This window comes from Drosophila simulans, chromosome 3R, assembly GCF_016746395.2.
Source record: "Drosophila simulans strain w501 chromosome 3R, Prin_Dsim_3.1, whole genome shotgun sequence".
Lineage (NCBI taxonomy): Eukaryota > Metazoa > Arthropoda > Insecta > Diptera > Drosophilidae > Drosophila > Drosophila simulans.
Window position 1 is genome coordinate 27,838,442 of NC_052523.2, and position 21,914 is coordinate 27,860,355.

Genomic DNA, 21,914 nt, shown 5'->3' on the forward strand with positions numbered 1-21,914 from the left:
TGTTTGGTAGAGAAAATCGGTGCTGTCATATAATATCGATAAGATATTTCACCATCTGGTAGCACGACTAAGTTCATACGTGTAATTATCGGTAGTTAAAAATAAAAATATTAATACGCCTTGACAGAGGCAACCATCAGTTTCAGAGTTGGAAATCTCGATGGCAATGCAAACAACTTCGTTTGGCTAACAAAACCCGACTAAATTCCAACGTCAACGAGAGCATAGACGACATTTTCGGTTTCTCCCCAAGTGATACCAAGTCCGAGAGCTACGGCCTTATATGTAGAGTGGGGGCAGGCAGAGATCCCGGCCAAAATTAACATATTCCTGGAGACTATCAGCCAGCTGGCGGCCCTGGCGACCTCGACCGGCATCATGCAGCTGCTCCTATCGTCCGTTTGCATGGCGCTGACCAGCGCGGTAATTGGATTTGCCTACTACCAAAAGCAGCAGTTCTATCCTGCGGTGGTCTACATCACCAAGTCTAACGCCTCCATGGGGGTGAGTAAATCCTATCACACAATCCAGTCCCATGCCTAAACCTTGTTTTCGTTTGCTTCCAGGTCATATACATACAGTTCTTTGTGATTGTCTTCATGTTCGGCAAGCTGCTAAGCAAGGTGACATATCAGCAAGATTACCTTGCAAACCCGCAATAACATTGTTAATCCCTCAGATATTCCTGGGCACGCTGCGTGCCGCAGAGTTTGAGCATCTGCTGGAGCGCTTTTGGTACGCCCTTACGGAGACCTGCTTGGCCTTTACCGTATTCCGGGATGACTTCAATCCGCGCTTTGTGGCCTTGTTCACGGTTCTTCTATTTCTCAAATCATTCCATTGGCTGGTAGAGGAGCGGGTGGACTTTGTAAGTCTTGCGTCCAGTTAATACCCATTTTATTTAATTCTCGATCCACTGTAGATGGAACGTTCTCCCGTACTCGGCTGGCTTTTTCACATTCGCGTGGGCAGTCTGCTCACAATGCTAGGCATCCTAGATTACGTTCTCTTGATCCATGCCTACAACTCCACTTTGGTGCGTGGTCCCACCGTGCAGTTGGTCTTTGGCTTTGAATACGCCATCCTTTTGACCGTAATCGCCAGCACGGCCATCAAGTACGTGCTTCACGCCGCGGAAATGCGCACGGACACGCCCTGGGAGAACAAGGCTGTGTTCCTGCTCTACACAGAGCTGGTCATTGGACTTATTAAGGTGGTGCTGTACATACTGTTTGTGGTGATCATGGCTAAGATATACGCGCTGCCCATGTTCGTATTCAGGCCTATGTTCTTTACCATACGCAACTTCCGTAGGGCCCTAAATGACGTGATAATGTCCCGGCGGGCCATTCGCAACATGAATACCCTGTATCCCGACGCCACGCCTGAGGAGCTGCGCCAGTCAGACAACATCTGCATCATCTGTCGCGAGGACATGGTCAATCACTCAAAAAAACTGCCCTGCGGACACATCTTCCACACTACATGCCTGCGCTCGTGGTTCCAGCGCCAGCAGACCTGTCCAACCTGCCGTTTGAACATCCTTCGAACTCCAACCGTGAACTCCACAGCGATGCCACGTCAAGCCGATGAGGCTGGGGCCGCAGCTGCTGGAAATCCCATTCCGGCTGCAGCAGGGGTTCAACCGGCTGGTGGTGTGCCTCATCCAGCTCCAACTGCCTTAGTGGACGGCAATCAGGCACGAGCAAACGGCAATGTAGCCGGAGGTCAAACCTTGCCGCCAAACTTTGCGGATCTCTTCGGCGATGCCAGTGAGTTTTGAAGTTTGATTCCTAAGACACGATCATAATCGTCGCCTTTCATTTTCAGGCGGCTTGCCCAATGGATTGCCTAGCCCGGCTGGTTTGCAAATCCCTCCTCCGCCAGTAATGCCCATGCTTTCGCCCTTTATGATACCACCCCACTTCGGCTACCTCCCGCCCCTGCCGCCACCGCTGATTCCACAGGACCTGACCAATTTTACCGACGAAGAACTGCGGGCCATGGAGGGCCATCAACGTGATCATATTGTGCAGCGTCTAAAGGTCCGATTTCGATAATCTTCTCATTCTACATTTCCTTATCAAAGATCACCTTTCAGTTGCTGCAAAACATAAACCTAATGCTGGATTCCGCGGGGATAATGATGTCTGAGTACCAAAGTTTGGCTGCGCGCTTGCAGCTCACTGCGGTGACGCCAGCCACCGCGGTCAACGGATCTGCTGACTCTAGCGTCTACGACATGCCCAGTACCTCGGCCACGGCCATGGCTAAGTTGGAGGCTCACCAGGTTACCCCCACAGCAGCAGCCAGCGCAGCGTCTCCGACGATGCCTACAGAGAAGGTAACCATTGAGGATTTGGGAGCGGACGCAGACGAGGATGATATACCATCGACAGCCACAGAGGCAGTTAGCATTCCCAACTCCGATGCCGACTTTGAGGAGCACTCCTCGGAGCTGGGCGAACTAAGGAAGCGCCGTTTGAAGTTCCTTGAAGAGCGGAACAAGTCTGCAGCCACTACTGAAAGCACGACAGCGGAATAGACGCCCTAAAATCAGATGTCAACACTCCAAAAAAACGGCAGTGACAACTCTCATCCCACAAAAAAAAAAAAACAAACAGGACGTGCTTGCGTTTATCACACCTAATTCTCTTGGCTGGTATTGATTTTTTTATACTCCGCTCTGCATCCGCTGCACCCTGTCCTTGACTTCTGTTATTTTTTCTACGACTTGAGATACGGGAATATTACGACGATGACGACAAAGACGACTACGATGCCCCCGACTTCACACACTGGAACGAAGGATCTGAACGTGAAATGCGGCATCAAAATCCAATATGTAGCAATACGTATTGTGTAAAAACTATTTTAGAGATGGGAAACTGATGATTTGTATTTAATATTACTATATGTGTATAATTAATGTGAAATATAATTAAAACGAAAAGAACGATGAATCGATGAAGGTTATGCGACGAAAACACTAAAGTAGACCTGCTCCTAAACTTTTTTCTTAATGCCTTTTAGAGCAGCACTTATGTATATTCGGAACAGGCCTGAGTCTGAGCTACGTACTAAATATAAATAAATTAATTGACGCGTACACTACACATAGATAACAACAGTCGATCGACGAGTTCCCCGGGCGTGAAAAATTTGCATCTGGACGTCGCCGCATCAAATTCTCGACTCCAGCTCCCGGAACTCGGCCGGATCCGTGAAACGTACGGTCAAAATGTAGAACAGTGTGGGAAAGGGCACCAGGCACATAAAGGCATAGTGGTAATTCAGGGAGGTGAGGCCGTAGGCCAACAACATCCAGTGCACAGCTGGGAAAGTAAGGTGCTGGTATACTTTATGTATGGTGAATGCGCACTTTGCTTACCTATGATGACCACGTTTTTTAACTCCCACACCGACGAGTGAACCAATGCCTTTAGGGTTTGATCCAGTTTGAGGGAATAGTGGATGGCATTGGCCACCATGGATATGGCCACGCTAAGGTAGGGAAAGGAGTAGTCTGAAAAGAAAAAAATCTCAAAACTAAAATATTAACAAGCGTTTAGGTACTCACAGATCAACCCACATCCTAACGCATGGATAAAGGTGAGCAGGGGCAGGAAGTAAAGAGCCGAGTAAATGGGCGCCTTGCTTCTGCCCCCCACATCCATAATTTTGCTAACCAGCGGGCGTATGAGAAACATGTTCACCAGGCACAGAAAGTAGAAAACCAGCACGATGGTTTGCCTGGAAATTGAACATTAAATTGAATGACTATAGTGAACACCTAGAGCCTTGGGTGGGTCTTACAATGGGTAAACTGCCTCCTGGGTGCAGTAGACTCGTGCCTCATAATTGGGGCTGGGGTTGTAGAACAATGTGTACCAGTCAGTAAGTTTTCGAACATCACAGGCGTAGAGGCGCAGCTCCCACATGGGCTCCATTAGCAAGGTGGCGAGGATGGCAGATATGGCAACCTCAACGAAAGCGCTGGCCGTCAAGATCAGCTGCTTCCGCGAAAACCTATGTGGAATCACTATGTAAGTTTCCCTTCCAGTTGGATTAGTTAGTTTTATCCGCTCACTTGCGATCCTTGGCGTCCATGTCTATGAAAAAGCAGTGCATCATAAGCGGCAGCATGGTCATGAATCCCAGGTATAGCCAGGAGTACGTGCTTAACTCGTCGCGGCATGGAGAGCAGGCGTAGCTTTGGTTCACCTGAACAATATAAAAGTAAATTATTTCCCAGGCGCCGTTCCGAAGAATGCTAGAACACCAACCCGAGATCCTCGGGGACAGACCCCGCAGCTGCTCCAGCTGTTGTTTCCTAGCGGTGATCGCCCACAGTAGGCTCCTGGGCAGCGTTCCAATGCGTCGTACATTCTTATGGAATCAAAACAATTACTTCGTATTGTATGTTACATTAAACAAAATAAAAACAAGACTTCTATCGATATCGAACTTATCGTTATCGATGGGACCACTGAACAAACGAATAGGTTGTTCGTGTACTTAAGTTAATTATAATTTCTAAAATGATAATACATCAGCACATGCGAAATGTATTAATAATAAAGCAAAAGTTTTCTATGGGTTATATGATAGTACTTTCTTATTCGATTAAATTAATAATAATTTATACTTTATCATATTTTAATATCTGATTCCAATTAAACATCACCAGTGCACATTTTTACAGTGCATTTCAATGATTTGATTTTATTTGAAAGTCCCAATTCCAAGAAATTTAAATTTACGGTCCCTTAAGTCTAACCACATGAACCAGTTCGATAGGGACGGTTTTTGGCATGGCCTGGTAACTCTGGTAAAAAGCACCGCGCGAACCGGTTCAGTTCACAACTAGTTCGCCCGAACTGCACAACCCTAGCAAAAGAAATAGCTTAAATATAATTTATTTAACGCGAATTGGACAACGAGCGGGTAGAAAACACGCTGTGGCCGCAACCGCCACGCTCGCAGGATACGCAGCTCTTCGCCGTCGGGCAGGCAGGTAAAAAGCAATGGCAATTGGAGTTGACCGCAGAACAACAGCAACGGCAGACGCCATTTTGTCTATTGGCCGGCTGATTTGTAAGCTCAATATTCGCAAAATAGTTACCGCGACTAGCTTCGAGTGGCGCAGCCAACTAAGGGCTCCCCGTTGTCCAGAGCAAAGGCGAAGAAAGAGCAATCGCCTATTTTGGGGCCTGCGAAAAGTTGGGACTCGGTCGCCAGTTCGCTCAATTCCATTTGCGAAAAATAAATGTATGTGCGCGTGAGGAAGTGTGTGTGCGCGTGAAAAACAGTGAAAAATAATAAAAAGCCGCACTGGCTGCCGTCCTTGGGTGACTTCCGTTAATCTCTCACAACTTTCAAAGCTATAGAAAGAAAGTGAGCGATTTACCGCCCCCGACACACCCATTGAACCGCTAGTTTTGACATCTTCCTAAGACTTATGCGTAGTTATTTTCACCACCCTTCGCCTACACCGTTTCCCCGCCCCTTTTACCTACAGTGGCTCCCACCCACCTACCGACATTCCGCTTAAGGATGATGCCGGGCGGAGAGGAATAGAGAGCGAGTGCAAAATTTGTCGACTTGGACGTGATGTAATTTTCGGCAGAAAAATGTTCTTTGTTTGCCCAAAAAATAACAATAAATAAATAAGAATGAAGAGCGAGGCGTAAAAAAAAAAACAATTTAAATTAAACTCAAAAACACACACAAAAAGAGAGGGTTCTGTGGGTGAGCGTGCGTGTGTGTGTGGGTGAGAGCGTAATTTGTGTGCTTTTGGAGCATTATTTGGCGCTTGCTGCCCCGTCTATTAAATAATATTGATTTTTCATATTCCAACCCAGCGCTCTCTTACACACACGCAGGACCACTCACACACCCAAAACTCTGCTTCGTACGTATGTGGGCCTTTTCGGTCTCTCTCTTAGCGCTGTATTTATCCGCCTCTTCTTGCCTCTTTCGCTTCGTTGCAGTTTATAGATTTTTGCAAACTGGCCGCTGACCAGGAATATGTAAACGCAACGAAGGAGCCAGTCATTGGGAAAAAGCACAATAAGAGGGAGCCCAGAGCAAGAAGTCCAACCAACCGACCAACTGTGCCTAAAGAAAAAGCAAATCAGCGGGAAATTCCCAAATTGGACAAGGAGTAACCCGGATACCTCACAACTGCCATAAGACACCAGCCAAAAAACGACGCCCACTGCAGACCGCATTAGGATTAGCCCGGCACTAGAGCTCGTGCATTAACATCCGCTTCCGGTGCTCCGCAGAACGAGTTGGCTGGAGAGGATACCCCGCCACCATGACGTTCGACACGCGTAGGCACACCACCGGACAGCCGGGAAGCACAGCGCCCAGCTCAAGCAGCAGCACCACCAGCACAGCAACCACCACAACAAGTCCGGCGCAGAGTGCCGGATCAGGATCGGGCATAGGAACAGGCACGGGAACAGTCGCCAACTCGAGTCTGCCAGGAGGAGGGACAGGTAGCTTGGACGGCAACCAGGATCAACAGCCGGCCACAGGCAGTCAGAGCTCTGATGACGTAGCCGCTTCCTTGTCAGCGAACAGCGTGGACAGCACCATCACAATAGTGTAAGTGGTCGTGCTGCCGTATTTGCATGACTCCGCCCAATTAGCCGGGTTTTGTGCGTAGCGCCAGTAGGACCGCCACCCCTAAAGATCCCCAACCTCAGATATTCGTGTGTTTACTTTTGCGCAGTAATTCCTCCACCTGCATTCTTTGTTTGTCTATGGTTGGGCCAGCACAATGGCCGTAATTAATTCAACTATGTTTCAGCTGATTTTGGCCAGGCTATTGCGAACGAATGCTAACGAATTCGCCACAGCTTATATTCCTCAGTTGTATTTCAGTCGAAAAACTAGTATGTGTGACCAACAATGAGGCAATAAATGTTATCTTTCTTTTTCTTCGATAGGTGCACTTGGCTGCTTTCCAGTTTTAGCAATGAACTTACCAAACTTTACTAATGTTACCTTACCTGGCCATTATTATCTCATTTTGAATGCCCGTCCACGGCTTATCTTATCGCTTGTCCATCAAAATAAGCTGACACTGAAAATGCCCAAAACAAAATTATCTATGCGTTTTGGCATTTATTTTAATAGAAATAACCATTTAATTTAGTAAACAGAAATGTTTATGAGTATGCAGCAGGCGTGCATTTAATGGCCATTTATTTTACTGACCCCCTAACAACATCTTATTTATGTGTATTATTTAATTTGTCATTTTTTAAATTTAATAATTGTCCATTTAATCCAAAAATAATTGTCCATTTAATCCAAAAGGCCTCCAGAGAAGCTTATTTCCTCGTTTCCCACGACGAAACTGAGATTACTAATGCAAAAGATATCCAATCCGCGTTGGGTGGTGCCCGTGCTGCCTGAACAGGAATTGGAGGTTCTCTTAAATGCAGCCATCGAACTGGCCCAGGCTGGTAAGTGTGTCCAAACGATTTATTTGATACCCTCTAAACTCAATCCATTTGCAGGTGTGGATCACGACTGCGAGCCATGTGTGGAGTTTTATCGCCATGGACTGAGCACTTCATTTACCAAGATCCTAACCGACGAGGCGGTGAATTCGTGGAAGAATAACATCCACCACTGTATCCTTGTGTCTTGCGGCAAGCTTTTACATCTAATCGCCATCCACATGCAGCGAGACAATCCCTATCTGCTTGACTTGCTTGCTATTGTTTTTGATCCGGAGAACAAGTTCAACACATTCAACGCAGCCCGTCAACCGGAGTGTTTCGCAGCGCCGGACTACATCTGGGGTCAGTTGGACAGCAACAAGATGTACGCTCGTCCGCCGCCAGAGCCCAAAAATGCGCGCGGCTGGCTTGTGGATCTCATTAACCGCTTCGGACAGTTGGGAGGCTTTGACAATCTACTGGAACGGTTTAATACCGGACTGGAACTGCTGAAGCGCAACCAAAACAAGTGCACTGGCAAGAATGTTGGTGTCGAGGGTAGTGTTGAAAATGGGGCTCAGGATAATCGCCTCACCCTTGCCCTCATACATAGCCTCTTGCGTCCATTCGGTCAATGTTATGAGCTTCTAATGCCTGCCACCATAGCCAAGTACTTTATGCCCACATGGAACGTCGTGTTAGACCTTCTGGACAGCTTCACAGACGAGGAGTTAAAGCGAGAAGTGAAACCCGAGGGACGCAATGACTACATCAACGGGATTGTAAAGTCAGCCCGCTTACTGGCCAGCCGCTTGACTGGCCAGGAGGAGCTTATCCGAGATCTGGAGATGTTTCGCCTAAAGATGATACTGCGTCTGCTGCAGGTGTCCAGCTTCAACGGCAAGATGAATGCCCTTAATGAGATCAACAAGGTGCTCTACTCGGTGGCATATTTCTCCCATCGATCACAACCCGTGCCCCACTATATGCCCGAAGACGAAATGGACTGGCTGACGGCGGAGCGCATGGCGCAATGGATAAAGTCGTCAGATGTATTGGGTGTCGTACTCAAGGACTCGCTACACCAACCGCAGTATGTGGAAAAATTGGAGAAGATCATCCGCTTTCTTATTAAACAGCAGGCACTAACGTTGGATGATTTGGATGCAGTATGGAGAGCGCAGGCAGGCAAACACGAGGCAATCGTGAAGAACGTTCACGATCTACTGGCGAAACTTGCATGGGACTTTACTCCCGAGCAACTGGATCACCTCTTCGAGGCGTTCCAGGTGAGTTGTCGGCTTTAAAAATGTATTAAGTACATTTAGTTTTAAATTATGATTATTACATTTTCCGAGATGGTATATGTATCAAAGCTCATGAACTGACCAATATTAATTTTTATTTTTAGGCCAGTATGACCACTGCCAATAAGCGGCAACGGGAAAGACTTCTTGAGCTAATACGTCGCTTGGCTGAGGATGACAAAAATGGTGTGATGGCCCAAAAGGTGCTTAAGCTGTTTTGGACTCTGGCCCACAGTCAGGAGGTGCCGCCAGAGGTGCTCGATCAGGCGCTGGGCGCACACGTTAAAATCTTGGACTACAGCTGCTCGGACGAGCGGGATGCCCAAAGGACCATTTGGTTGGATAAGTGCGTTGACGAACTAAAGTCAGGCGATGGATGGGTTCTGCCCGCCTTGCGTCTTATCCGGGATATTTGTTGCCTATATGATACCACGACGAATCATGCCCAGCGCGCTCAAACGAGTACGATTCGTCAGCAGGTGATTGAACGACTACAGAATGATTATTCCTTGGTCATTCTGGTCACCAATAGTTTGACTGCATACATGGAAAAGGTACGCCAAATGGTAACCGACTCACCGGGCCTGGAAGCAAACAGAATCATAATTGACGGAAGATTTCCGCACCATGTGCAAATAGCGGAGCGACTGGAGTTCCTTAAGTTCCTGTTGAAAGATGGACAGCTATGGCTGTGCGCAGATCAGGCAAAGCAGATTTGGCATTGCTTGGCGGTCAATGCAGTTTTTCCGGCAGATCGTGAGGAGTGTTTTAGATGGTTTGGCAAGTTGATGGGTGAGGAGCCTGACCTGGATCCTGGCATAAACAAAGACTTCTTCGAGAACAACATTCTGCAACTTGATCCGCATCTGCTAACCGAAAGCGGAATCAAGTGCTTTGAGCGCTTCTTCAAGGCCGTCAACTCCAAAGAGGACAAGCTGAAGGCGATACATAGAGGTTACATACTGGACAACGAGGATCTAATAGGCAAGGACTACTTGTGGCGGGTCATCACAACTGGAGGCGAGGAAATCGCCAGCAAGGCCATTGATCTACTTAAGGAAGTGTCGACGGCATTGGGGCCACGTCTGCAGGAGAATATCGCTGAGTTTCATGAAATGTTCATTGGTGAGTGCTGCTCCCGCCTGCGCACACACTATGGAAACATCGTTATTTTGGGCAAGACGCAGCTGCAGGAGGAATTGGATGCACCCGATCAGTCGGATAATGCCAACGACGAGTCTAAAGATTCAAAAATGCGTTTCATCGAGGCGGAAAAGATGTGCCGAATTTTAAAGGTGCTGCAAGAATACGTGAAGGAGTGTGATCGTTCCTTCACCGGCGATCGTGTTCACCTGCCACTTAGCCGGGTTACACGGGGGAAAAACACCATATTGTATATCCGCTTCCAGAACCCTGGCAGATCTATCGACGACATGGAGATCGTTACACACAGCAACGAGACGATGGCCGCTTTTAAGAGAAGTCTACTTAAGCGAATCAAGGGAACTTCGACGACCAACATTAAGGTTGATCTCCTCTATGCAAATGGCGAGATGATCGGAGTTTCCGATGAAATTAACCCACTTTATCAGTACACTATCCGGGATAAGATGAATCTTACAGCAAAACTCACGCCCGTGGGTACGGGTCTAGCCAGCAGTCCCGACTCCTCGAGCGACTCGAGCACAGGATCTCCTCCGCGTCCCTGCCCTGACATGCAGCGTGTGGAGTCAGAAAGCACGCTACCCGGCGTGATCATCTCGCAAAACTACCAGTACACAGAGTTCTTTCTAAAGCTGTACCAACTGGGCAGTGATCTCGAGCACGGTCGTCTTCGAGACAGTGCTAAAGTATTACTGCACTTGCTACCCTGCGACCGCCAGACGATGCGTCAGCTAAAGATGATGTGCAAGGTGCCGAGGGCTGCCGTAACGGTGGCTGCGACGGGTGACAAGATTGCTAAGGATGAGGAGGAGAAACTTTACCCCACTGAGCAGTCGGGGATTGAAGCTGAAGAGGTAAGACTATAGTTAGTCCAAACAATTATTCAGGAAAGCAATAATGCTTATTATCTTAAAGTTTATTGTATATTAATCTCTTAATATCTCTTCCCTTTAGGAACACTGCACTCCAGAGCAAATGTTTTTGCACCCCACGCCTGCTCAAGTGCTATACAACCTCAGTGTGTTGCACGGACTGCTGATTCCCGCGCTAGATCCACTAGGAGAAAGTGCCCTACTAGTGCAGTCTGCATGGATGCATTCTGGCTGTGCTCATTTTGTGCTGGAACTGTTGACCAAAAACAATTTTCTGCCCAGCGCCGATATGCACACAAAGCGTGCTTCCTTCCAGTGTGTGTTGAGGTTGGCAAAGCTGTTCCTGTACATAGTTGGCAGTGTATTGTCTCGTGTAGGTGATGAACCCATGATCTGCGACCTTGACAACGGATCCCGTTCCCAGGTTGACATCCTAAAGCAGAATTTCCCGACGATGCCCAATAGCTCACAGGGAACATTGCGGGCGATCTCCGCGAAACTGGCTGTGATGCTTGCCCGCGAGATGCTTTCAGCCAGCCCAGAAGGTGATCGGTGCCGAACGCTATTTAGCTCCACACTGCAGTGGTCATGTCCCGACATTTCAACCATTAAGGCGGTGGTGCAACTGGCCTGGGCCTCGTCTTGCGGAAATCTTCAGGCTCTAGGTAGCAGTAGCGGCGACTTTGAAGATGAGGTGATCGTGCCGGACGGGCAAGACTTTAGCATGTGCAAGGAGGCGCTAGAGGTTCTCACCATTTCGTTTATTCTGAATCCGAGTGCCAACGAGGCGTTGACCAGCGATCCGAACTGGCCAAAGTTCATCACCTCTATTGTTCTGAAGAACCCGCTTCGTCACGTGCGGCAGGTGGCCTCTGAGCAGTTGTTTCTGGCTTCTACCTATTGCGCCGGGGATCGGCGACCGTTCGTATACATGGTTAACTTGCTGGTTGGCGCGTTGAAGACGCTGGTTCCCCAGTACGAGTCAACTTGCGCTGAGTTCTTCTCGGTGCTGTGTCGAACCCTTTCTTATGGATGCATCTACAACTGGCCGCTGCAGATTAGCGAGGGATTGTTAGGCGATGAGATTAAGTGGCTGCAACGTATTCGCGAAAACGTCCACGCCACCGGCGACACACAAGTGCACGAGGAGCTCCTTGAAGGCCACCTCTGCCTTGCCAAAGAGCTAATGTTTTTCCTTGCCGCCGATTCAAAGGCGCAGCTAAACGAGCTCATCCACGAACTGATCGACGACTTCCTTTTCAAGGCCTCTCGCGAATTTCTGCATTTACGGCGTCATGGCAGTCTACGGCAGGACACCGTCCCGCCACCGGTTTGTCGAAGTCCGCACACAATCGCCGCTGCTTGCGATCTCCTCATTGCCTTGTGCCAGCTCTGTGTTCCTAATATGAAGCTACTCACCAATACACTCATAGACTTCGTCTGCACGGGTGAGTGCTCGAATCGTTAAATCATTGCATGATTAATTTTTTCCTCAATTTTTTGCAGATACTGATCCGTTGCGCGAATGGGATTACCTGCCGCCGGTGGGCGCCAGGCCAACCAAAGGTTTCTGCGGACTAAAGAACGCCGGTGCCACTTGCTACATGAATTCGGTGTTGCAGCAGCTTTACATGGTGCCAGCGGTCCGGGTGGGTATTCTGCGAGCCCACGGCGCTGCCACCACCGACGGCGAGGATTTCAGTGGCGATTCCGATTTGACGGGAGGCGGTCTTGGACCGGCCCTATTCTCGGGTCCCGCTTCTGCCCTAGTCACCCTCTCTTCGTCGTCGACAACTACCGAAGACGGTTTGCACGATGTGCGAAAGAACTATCACGTTGTGATCCTGAAGCATGTGCAGGCCATATTCGCCCACCTGGGCCACAGTGCGTTGCAGTTTTACGTTCCACGTGGTCTCTGGACGCATTTTAAGTAAGTACAAAATGGTTCATTGATTGGCATCATCACAATGATATTAATATATTATAATTTTTGTTTGCCAGGCTGCAGGGAGAGCCTGTGAATCTTCGCGAGCAACAGGATGCCGTGGAGTTCTTCATGTCCTTGTTGGAAAGTCTCGATGAAGGACTTAAGGCGCTAGGCCAGCCCCAGCTTATGAATGCCACTCTGGGCGGTTCGTTCAGCGACCAGAAAATCTGCCAAGAGTGTCCCCATCGCTACTCCAAAGAGGAACCATTTAGTGTATTTAGTGTCGATATTAGGAATCATAGCTCATTAACCGAATCTCTGGAGCAGTATGTCAAGGGAGAGCTGCTCGAGGGAGCCGATGCATACCATTGTGATAAATGTGATAAAAAAGTAATGAGCTCATCTATGATATTCATATAAAATTAATTTTTATAAACTTAATTTTTGTGGCCAACAGGTAGTTACCGTTAAGCGTCTGTGCGTTAAGAAGCTGCCACCCGTGTTAGCCATTCAACTAAAGCGCTTCGAATACGACTACGAACGCGTCTGTGCGATTAAATTTAATGATTATTTTGAATTTCCACGTATCTTGGATATGGAACCATACACAGGTGAGTTTAAACGTAATTCCATACCTATATATCTTCTAATTGAATCTTCTTCTCCATGATCAGTGTCTGGCCTAGCTAAGCTAGAGGGCGAGGTGGTGGAAGTGGGTGATAATTGTCAAACAAACGTTGAGACGACAAAGTACGAACTGACCGGCATTGTGGTGCACAGCGGACAGGCCTCCGGCGGTCACTACTTCAGTTACATACTCTCCAAGTGCGTACCATAACAATATTACTGTTTTTTTAAGACTAACTCAGTGCAACACCTGCTCCAGAAACCCAGCGAACGGCAAGAGTCAGTGGTATAAGTTTGACGACGGTGAAGTCACCGAGTGCAAGATGCACGAGGACGAGGAAATGAAGGTAGAGTGCTTTGGCGGCGAATACATGGGGGAAACCTACGATAACAATCTGAAGCGCATGCAGTACCGTCGGCAGAAGCGCTGGTGGAATGCTTATATGTTGTTCTACACCCGCTGTGATCAAACACCCGTGCAGTATGAACCCAGCGTGGAGCAGTTGTCACTCTCAGAAAGTCGAAACATGGTTTTACCATTGCCAAAGCCCATTGAGCGCAGCGTGCGGTGAGTCGAAATAGTGCTTAACCACTCTACAGATACTCTTTAATTATATTTTTCAATTGCAGGCACCAGAACATTCGGTTTCTCCACTCCCGCAGCATTTTTTCCGTGGAGTTCTTCAACTTCATCAAAAAGTTGGTCAGCTGCAATATACCCTCTGCTCGGAGCAATAAGATCGTCAGTTTGTTTTGAAGTGGTTTTATTTCCCGTTTAACACAATTATTTTTTTCTTAACAGACTCCTGCTGCAGAGGAGCTTTCACTGCTGGGTGTGCAATTAGCATCGCAGTTTCTTTTCCACACCGGCTTCCGCACGAAAAAGTCTCTGCGAGGGCCCGTTATGGAATGGTGAGTAGCTTGGGAGGTATTGACCCGGATCTAACTCGGATACATCTTCTGCTTGACAGGTATGACGCGCTATCACAACACATACGTTCCTCGGCACTAGTTCGCAAGTGGTTCGCTAACCATGCGCTTCTCTCGCCGCCATCACGTTTGGGCGAGTACATTCTGATGGCTCCGTCTCCGGATGTCCGTACCGTCTTTGTCAAGTTGGTGGTTTTCTTCTGCCATTTTGCCATCAACGATGAACCTCTGACTGGCTACGACGGCGCTAATCTCTGCGAGCAGGTACTCATCAGCGTGCTGCGTCTCTTGAAATCCGAGGCAGCCGACTATGGCAAACACCTGCCCCACTATTTTAGCCTTTTCAGTATGTACGTGGGACTAGGAACACGGGAAAAACAGCAACTGCTTAGGGTGAGAACTATTTACAATAAGATTGCTTTCCATTCTAAACAATTATGTTCGTTTGCAGCTCAATGTGCCGCTGCAGTTTATTCAGGTGGCGTTGGACGATGGCCCCGGCCCGGCAATAAAATACCAGTATCCAGAGTTCAGCAAGCTACACCAAGTGGTTTCTCACCTAATACGCTGCAGCGATGTAAGCGAAAAATGCCAGAGCTCCAACCAGAACGCCCGTCCACTGCCCAATCCGTTCAAAGATCCCACTGTTGCGCACGAGGAGCTGACGCCCCTTTCCACTGAGTGCATGGACCTGCTATTTAATCGCACGGGGTAAGGTGCAGGAATTTTACTGATAATTGTGTTCAGTTCAGAGACCATTTCAAGCCATTTCCTTATGAAAGAAACGTACAGTGAGTGCTTACGGTCCGTTTTGTCCTTTTTTTTGTCAGCTACATCAAGAAAGTGATCGAAGACACTAACGTGGGCGACGAGGGTCTGAAGCTGTTACAATACTGCAGCTGGGAGAATCCACATTTCTCTCGCGCAGTGCTAACCGAATTGTTGTGGCAGTGTGGTTTCGCCTATTGTCACGACATGCGTCACCACACTGATCTGCTCCTGAACATCCTGCTGATCGACGACTCGTGGCAGCACCATCGCATACACAATGCTCTCAACGGAGTGGCGGAGGAGCGTGAGGGTCTCTTAGAGACGATACAGCGGGCAAAGACGCACTACCAGAAGAGGGCGTACCAAATAATCAAGTGCCTGACGCAACTTTTCCACAAGTCGCCGATTGCGCTGCAGATGCTCCACACAAATACGAACATTACCCGGCACTGGAGCATTGCAGTCGAGTGGCTGCAAGACGAACTAGATCGGCAGCGGGGCATCGGTTGTCAGTACAATTCATACTCGTGGTCGCCGCCGGCGCAGAGCAACGACAACACTAATGGCTACATGCTAGAGCGATCGCTGTCTGCCAAGAACACGTGGTCCATGGCTTTCGAGCTCTGTCCAGATGAGGTCAGCGAAAAAACGGTATCTAAAACATAACAATTATATTAAAGAATTATTTATTCTAATGATCGTTCTTTCTTGAATAGGATGAAAATAACGAGCCGAACTTGGAGACCAACATAGATGAGAACAAATCGGAACCGGTGGCTCAGCCAGGAGCCGTTCTTGAGGGATCTACCGGCGGCACAGAGCAGTTGGCTGAAAACAAGACACCAACCACAAGCAGCCCGTCCACTGCCGCCTGGCCAGCGCGTGGGGATAGCGACGCCATTCCACGCCTTTCGCGTCAGCTATTTGGAATTCACATTTCGACTGGCAGTGGCTCCACTAGTGGAGGTACCGCGCCAAATTCCGCCTTGACAACGGCGGGTAGTGCGACTAACAGCGAAACAGAAAGCAGCGCCCAGGAGACAACCGGCGAGACGACCATTAACGGTCTGACAAACAGCCTGGACCAAATGGAGATAACGGCCAAAAAGGTAACTGGGGCGAACGATGTCTAGGACAAGTGTCCCTCTATAAGGTGTGTGTCCGTTGCCGCAATCGAAGAGTTCGAGACGTCTTAAAAACAGTCCCAGAAAACTAGTACACACAATAAACACATTTTACACTGGAACTCCAATCTGTATCTTTCTATGTGTCTCCTTTAACGCGTGGTTACAAGATATGTAGTTTAGTCAAACTAAACATGTCCTCCCGACGTTCTATTCCACTTATACTTATGATTACTAAAATGAAACTATGTCCTTTAACAAGAACGTTGGATAAAATAAAAATATTGGTTCGCACGGACTATTTACCCTTCGGTTTTCGAAGATCCGCCGCCTCTCTTCTTATTTTAACTCTTCTTTAATATTTCTACCATACTACACGATCACCCTCGGTTACCCTTGCTGCGTTTCGGTGTTTAATCCTTTGTCGTATTTGAATCGTAACCACTAACGCAGGGGGTGCGAAGTCGCTCCAAAGGAGGCAAGCTCCCGCCGGTGCTGTTTCACCATCACCAGTTGCCGCCAGAGCAACAACTCAAACTGAAGCAGCAACAACAGCAGCAGCAGCAACAACAGCAGCAGCAACTACGTGGTGATATAAACAAGAGTTCCTCAAGCCGCTTAATTTGATTTGCCGCCAAGTTAGTTAGAGTTGTTGTTTCGTTTAAGCTCAAAACGCCCGCCTTACTTTGTGTATCTTGTTGTTTTCACGATCCCGGCACAAATGAGATGCACTTGCCATCCCCGGATCTGTCTACCCCTTGGCTTTTTATTTCCTTTACCGCAAGTTTCCTTACTTACCCATGCAAAACCACGCACGCCACAATCACTCTACACACACAAGATCACAGGGGTCCACAAATTTAAATGCCATGAAGTCAACGAAAACTAGTTAAAATGCTATCGCTCAATTTCTTAATTCGGAATTTTTTAATATACCGAAACTTAAAAACCATTGTTTTTTGAAAAGATTTAAGGGCTAAATGATAACTAATCATACTTAAAATTATTGGTTTTTTTATCTTCATCGAATTATTTCAACGAAAATATATAATGAAAAAAATCACTAAAGTACATAACTAATCGTGTTAGACTTTGACCTATTGAGATTCTATATTATGATCCACTTTTGAGGCGTGAATGAACCCGAAAACACTCGAAGCAAGATTGCATTACCGCTTAGCTGGCACCCGTAGCACTGGGCGATAGATTGCCAACCTCCACTAACCGAACTCTTTTTGTTGACTATTCGCAGAAGTGCCGCAGGGTGATAATAAGAAAGCTAGTGGAAAGTAAGGACGAAGAGGACGCGACTACTGCTGCCACGGCGGCCACCACAGAGGTCACAACATCGCCAGCGACAGCTATCGCAACGGCAGCAACTTTAGAGCCTGCCACAACAGCAGCAACCACTACAGTAACGGGAACGGGATCGGAATCCGGAACGAGTGAGCTCCCGACGATGGTAGAGAAAAACCTTATATGAAGCCGAGAAAATCCACAAACGAAAAGCTCTTTGCAATAAAATGCATTCGCGACCTAGCAGGAGGAGAAGCTGATTATATGATGAGTATCCATAGTGTTAAAGTAACCAAAGCAGCCTGACAATGAGAACGGTGTGGACAGGTGTTTACTAGTGGGGTTCCCGCCGTCGAAAACGAGACTTAATGGTAAATACGCGAAGAAGAGCAGAATCCGTAGATATTAACAAATGATACTTGGTTGGAGCGATGCGAGTCAAGGAACGAAAGTCTGGTAGATAAGGAGAGCAAAACCAGCAAAGGTGTTTATTAGCTATCGAACTTTATAATTACCTTAAATAATAAACAAATACACCAGTTTTTTGTTTTGTTTTCTGTTTTGTTAATCATTAAAAGGGATATGTTTATTTCTCCTCATTGTAAATGTGTCCCTTTTAATGTATAAATCTAAAAAAAATTAAAAGGACACCTTAAACAAACTCCCACAACACTACACAGAAACGGACGTAGGCAGAAAGAAACACACTCATAATCTATAAGAAGCGTTAAGTTGCACGTTTACAGTACCATATAATTGTATTTATATAGTATATAAATGATGTATTACGTATTGAAGCCGAGCAACACTTACTATACTAACCGAAAAAAAATCAAAACGATGGACACATAGATACGATACTAGGAAAAACTAATCGAGACGAATCGGCTGATTGTAAGAATTAGGGCAAGAAACCAAATTGCATCTTTAGTACTCAGTACTCGCCTCTGAAACTGTTTCCATAATCATATTTCAACGGCATAAACCGATTTAATGGGATGCTAATCAAAACAAAACAGTATAAACTCAAGAGCAGAATGGACTAAAGCAACACGAGCATAAAGAAAACTTGATTATGGTTATAAGTACATATATTTTAAATAATTAGTGTTTTGTATTAAGTGAAATTTGTTAAACATTTATTAAATTTTTATGTTCTAAGTTGCGAAATAAATGCGAAGAGTAAGCAAAGCGCGCAATGTCATTCATGACTTCTCTCAGTTTCCATTTCCGTTTCCGTTCACCGACAGCAATCAACTCAAAGTCTAACTTTTATGCCGCGAGATTTTGTACGGAACTCAATTTTAAATTATGTATTCATAACGATGTATTACCTTTGGGAAATGAATGTTCGAGAAACTAAATAATCCGTATACATCCATTAAATTCAGCGAAAATGAAACAAATAAATCACTTTTTAAAACCATTACCCTTGGCTTCCTCACTCGCCCACAAAAACAATTCTTGGTTAACAGATTTAGACGTTTAATGGGTTAAAGATAACAAAATTCCATTATATGGACACTTTTTTACTTAACGATAATAAATGCACTTCGTGGTCCCTGAACCAAAACCAGGCTGTTCAATATTTAGAATATAAACTTGTTTGTAAATGCAACAACTGTCTGGTACGTTTCGAAACATATTCCGTTACTTTTCTACTTCCTCGTCGACGAATGTAATCACGGCCGCTCCCTTAGCAACGTTATCGCCCTCGGCTCCACCAATAGACTTGATGGTGGCGTCCTTGGGAGCTTTTAGAATATGTTCCATTTTCATGGCTAAAATTAAACAAAGTTTTAAAAACTGTGTATAATCTCAATTTACACTTTCTTACCAATAAGCACTGCCAAGTTTTCCCCTTTCTTGACCTGGTCACCGGGCTTTACCAGCACCTTCTCTAAAATACCGGGCATGGGAGCCACTATGCGAGAACCAACTGCACCCAATTGATCGCCCTGGGCACTTAAGAATTTCGGCTGTCCTACCTCAAAATCGACCTTGCCACTCTGGAAAAGGGAATAATCAATTAAATACAAAATGTTATCAATTGAAAAGTCGATTCATACTTCCAAAAACAAAGACACACTAGTGCCATCAATACTAGCATTATATGTGGTGATGTTGCTATTGATGTTGGCACGAATTTTTAGACGACTTTCATCCTGAACTCGTTCCACCTTTGCCACCTGCCAGTCGCCATTATCCACCTGAATTTGCATATCCTCGCCAATAAACTTGACAGCCACAGAATAGACTGAAAGATCAAATCAGCTCACAAATTTGATTTTAAATTTATATATATGGTTTACCCTTCTCATTGGCTTTCAAGTGATATCTGCGAACCAAAGAGTAGTTAAGACGAGCGTTAGGGGTGGCGGCGAATGGATCAAAATCTTTGTTTCCATTCCTAAAGGCTGCCTGCAACTCGTTCAAGACTAGCGCCAAAGCAGCTTGGCTGACTTGCTGCGGACTGATGACAATTGGGGGAAATAGCGTATCGAACTGCTCATCGATAAAGCCAGTGTGCACATTGGCCAGCTGAAACTCTGGATGCGACGCAAGGTCGATGAGGAAATTAATGTTGGTGTCCAGACCAGATATCTAAAATTGGTTTACCTTTAGAGAAATTTCTTTAGGGTACAATGTTAATGTTCTCACATGATATTCACCCAGGCGGGCAACCAAAGAGTTAAGCGCTTGCGTGCGGTTTTCGCCCCAAACGATTAGCTTGGCAATCATGGGGTCGTAGTGCACAGACACCTCATCTCCTTCTCGGACACCCGTCTCCACGCGAACGTTGTTTGATGGTTGGGGAGTAGACAAATATCGGAGAGGTCCGGCTCCGGGCAGAAAGCCTCCGCGAGGATTTTCCGCATAGATGCGAGCTTCAAATGCGTGGCCACGCCGCGTAATCTCAGATTGCTTTAGGGGTAATGGCTCACCGGCGGCAATGCGAATCTGCCATTCAACCAAATCGGTGCCCGTGATCATTTCCGTTATAGGATGCTCCACCTGCAGGCGGGTATTCATTTCCATGAAGTGAAAAGAGAGGTCTTCTTTGTCTAGAATAAACTCCACGGTGCCAGCTCCTACGTAGCCCACAGCTTTCGCTGCACGAACAGCAGCCTCGCCCAGCTCACGACGCAAATCTTCCGACAAACCTGGCTGATGTATAAATGAGCATTATTTTTAAACTAGCCGAAGCTATTGTGCACTTACAGCTGGCGCCTCTTCAATAATCTTTTGATGACGTCTTTGCACGGAGCAATCTCTTTCCCACAGATAGACAGCATCACCATACTGATCCGCAAATACTTGAACCTCTACGTGGCGAGGAGATCGGACGTACCGCTCCAGAAGCACGGAGCTGTCGCCAAACGACTTCTCGGACTCGGTCCGAGCTGAGTTCAGAGCGGTGAGGAAGTCGTCCGGCTTTTCTGCGATTCTCATGCCCTTGCCTCCGCCGCCGCGGACGGCTTTAATCATCAAGGGAAAGCCAATGATGTCGGCTTCTCGCTGCAAGCACTCATCTGACTGATCATCGCCATGGTACCCATTGATGATCGGCACCCCTGCAGCGGCCATTATGGCCTTGCTGGTGCTCTTAATGCCCATGTCCCGGATGGCGGAACTGGGCGGACCCATGAAGATGATGCCCTCACGCTGGCACAACTCGGCAAACTCGACGGACTCGGAGAGGAAACCGTAGCCTGGGTGGATGGCCTGGGCGCCCGACCGCTTGGCTATGTCCAGGATGCGTTCACCGCGAAGATAAGAAGCCGAGGATGCAGCTTCCCCCACGCGGTACGCCTCGTCCGCCAGCTGCGTGTGCATGCTCTTCTCGTCCGGATCCGAAAACACGGCCACGGTACGAACTCCCAGTTTACGTGCTGTTCGAATCACCCTGCATGCGATCTCACCACGATTTGAAATAAGGATCTTGCTGATAGGCCGAACTTTTGGGCTGGCTTCTGTTGCAAAGCACCTGGGTAAGCCAAAACAAATTAGCAAGGTTTATGTAATCGTCGAGAACGAATTTAAGTCTTTTGATTTAGCGGCGTTAACAGAGAACTGCCGATCATTTCGCTCACCTGGCATTTGCGCCCAAGTTTCGGAGCAGTCTGGCGTACATTATTACTAGAATTAAATGTAAGAATAAATAAAAAGTATAGTTTATTCAGAGCAAGTGTGCGATCGTCGCTTATCACAGCTGGAAAAACGCACACACACAAGAGCGCAATTGAGATGGGCGACTCACGAGATGCACGGTTAAAAATATTGCATTTAATTTAACTACATATCATCAATATCCTTTAGGGAAATTGATATTACTTATAGTGTGTTTTTTTCTAAAAAGTCACAACCAATATAAATTATACCGTTATATTATTCTGGACTACTTATCGAACTATTGACATCCATCCGACCGCGTC

The 21,914-nt window shown here is 47.0% G+C and overlaps 4 protein-coding genes across 8 annotated transcripts; 2 read left to right on the plus strand and 2 right to left on the minus strand.

The window, feature by feature from the left end:
• Window positions 1-36: 36 nt before the first annotated feature.
• On the plus strand, window positions 37-2,953 carry LOC6730375 (E3 ubiquitin-protein ligase HRD1). Its single transcript, XM_002105621.4, has 6 exons — window positions 37-504; window positions 567-623; window positions 680-868; window positions 923-1,772; window positions 1,831-2,045; window positions 2,102-2,953. The coding sequence occupies exons 1-6, from the start codon at window positions 379-381 to the stop codon at window positions 2,543-2,545; spliced, it is 1,881 nt and encodes a 626-aa protein (XP_002105657.1). The 5' UTR covers window positions 37-378; the 3' UTR covers window positions 2,546-2,953.
• Window positions 2,873-4,499, minus strand: LOC6730376 (JNK1/MAPK8-associated membrane protein). Its single transcript, XM_002105622.4, has 6 exons — window positions 4,287-4,499; window positions 4,091-4,224; window positions 3,817-4,029; window positions 3,581-3,753; window positions 3,392-3,526; window positions 2,873-3,335 (listed from the first exon to the last, which is right to left on the minus strand). Exons 1-6 carry the CDS (start codon window positions 4,386-4,388, stop codon window positions 3,184-3,186), a joined length of 909 nt encoding a protein of 302 aa, XP_002105658.1. The 5' UTR covers window positions 4,389-4,499; the 3' UTR covers window positions 2,873-3,183.
• A 313-nt stretch (window positions 4,500-4,812) lies between these two features.
• On the plus strand, window positions 4,813-18,907 carry LOC6730377 (probable ubiquitin carboxyl-terminal hydrolase FAF). 4 transcript variants are annotated; one of them, XM_039295106.2, is made up of 19 exons: window positions 4,813-5,017; window positions 5,994-6,615; window positions 7,333-7,481; window positions 7,536-8,749; window positions 8,872-10,785; window positions 10,886-12,251; window positions 12,310-12,733; window positions 12,805-13,120; window positions 13,188-13,341; window positions 13,405-13,555; window positions 13,617-13,925; window positions 13,988-14,099; window positions 14,160-14,269; window positions 14,329-14,680; window positions 14,739-14,998; window positions 15,118-15,709; window positions 15,775-16,167; window positions 16,636-16,771; window positions 17,435-17,612. In XM_039295106.2, exons 2-19 carry the CDS (start codon window positions 6,323-6,325, stop codon window positions 17,473-17,475), a joined length of 8,286 nt encoding a protein of 2,761 aa, XP_039151040.1. In that variant the 5' UTR covers window positions 4,813-5,017; window positions 5,994-6,322; the 3' UTR covers window positions 17,476-17,612. The 4 variants fall into 4 exon arrangements, with proteins under 4 accessions (XP_039151040.1, XP_039151041.1, XP_016037150.2 ...); XM_039295107.1 differs by having other exon boundaries at window positions 16,636-16,820; window positions 17,435-17,570; XM_016177932.3 differs by lacking the exon at window positions 16,636-16,771 and having other exon boundaries at window positions 17,435-18,907.
• Window positions 18,908-18,946: 39 nt separating this feature from the next.
• LOC6730378 (methylcrotonoyl-CoA carboxylase subunit alpha, mitochondrial) lies at window positions 18,947-21,910 on the minus strand. Of its 2 annotated transcripts, none has more exons than XM_016172971.3 (8): window positions 21,861-21,910; window positions 21,573-21,618; window positions 20,701-21,466; window positions 20,140-20,646; window positions 19,791-20,082; window positions 19,548-19,735; window positions 19,316-19,487; window positions 18,947-19,259 (listed from the first exon to the last, which is right to left on the minus strand). In XM_016172971.3, the coding sequence occupies exons 2-8, from the start codon at window positions 21,611-21,613 to the stop codon at window positions 19,129-19,131; spliced, it is 2,097 nt and encodes a 698-aa protein (XP_016037152.1). In that variant the 5' UTR covers window positions 21,614-21,618; window positions 21,861-21,910; the 3' UTR covers window positions 18,947-19,128. The 2 variants fall into 2 exon arrangements, with proteins under 2 accessions (XP_016037152.1, XP_044779239.1); XM_044923304.1 differs by lacking the exon at window positions 21,861-21,910 and adding an exon at window positions 21,740-21,846.
• Between the last annotated feature and the right edge of the window lie 4 nt (window positions 21,911-21,914).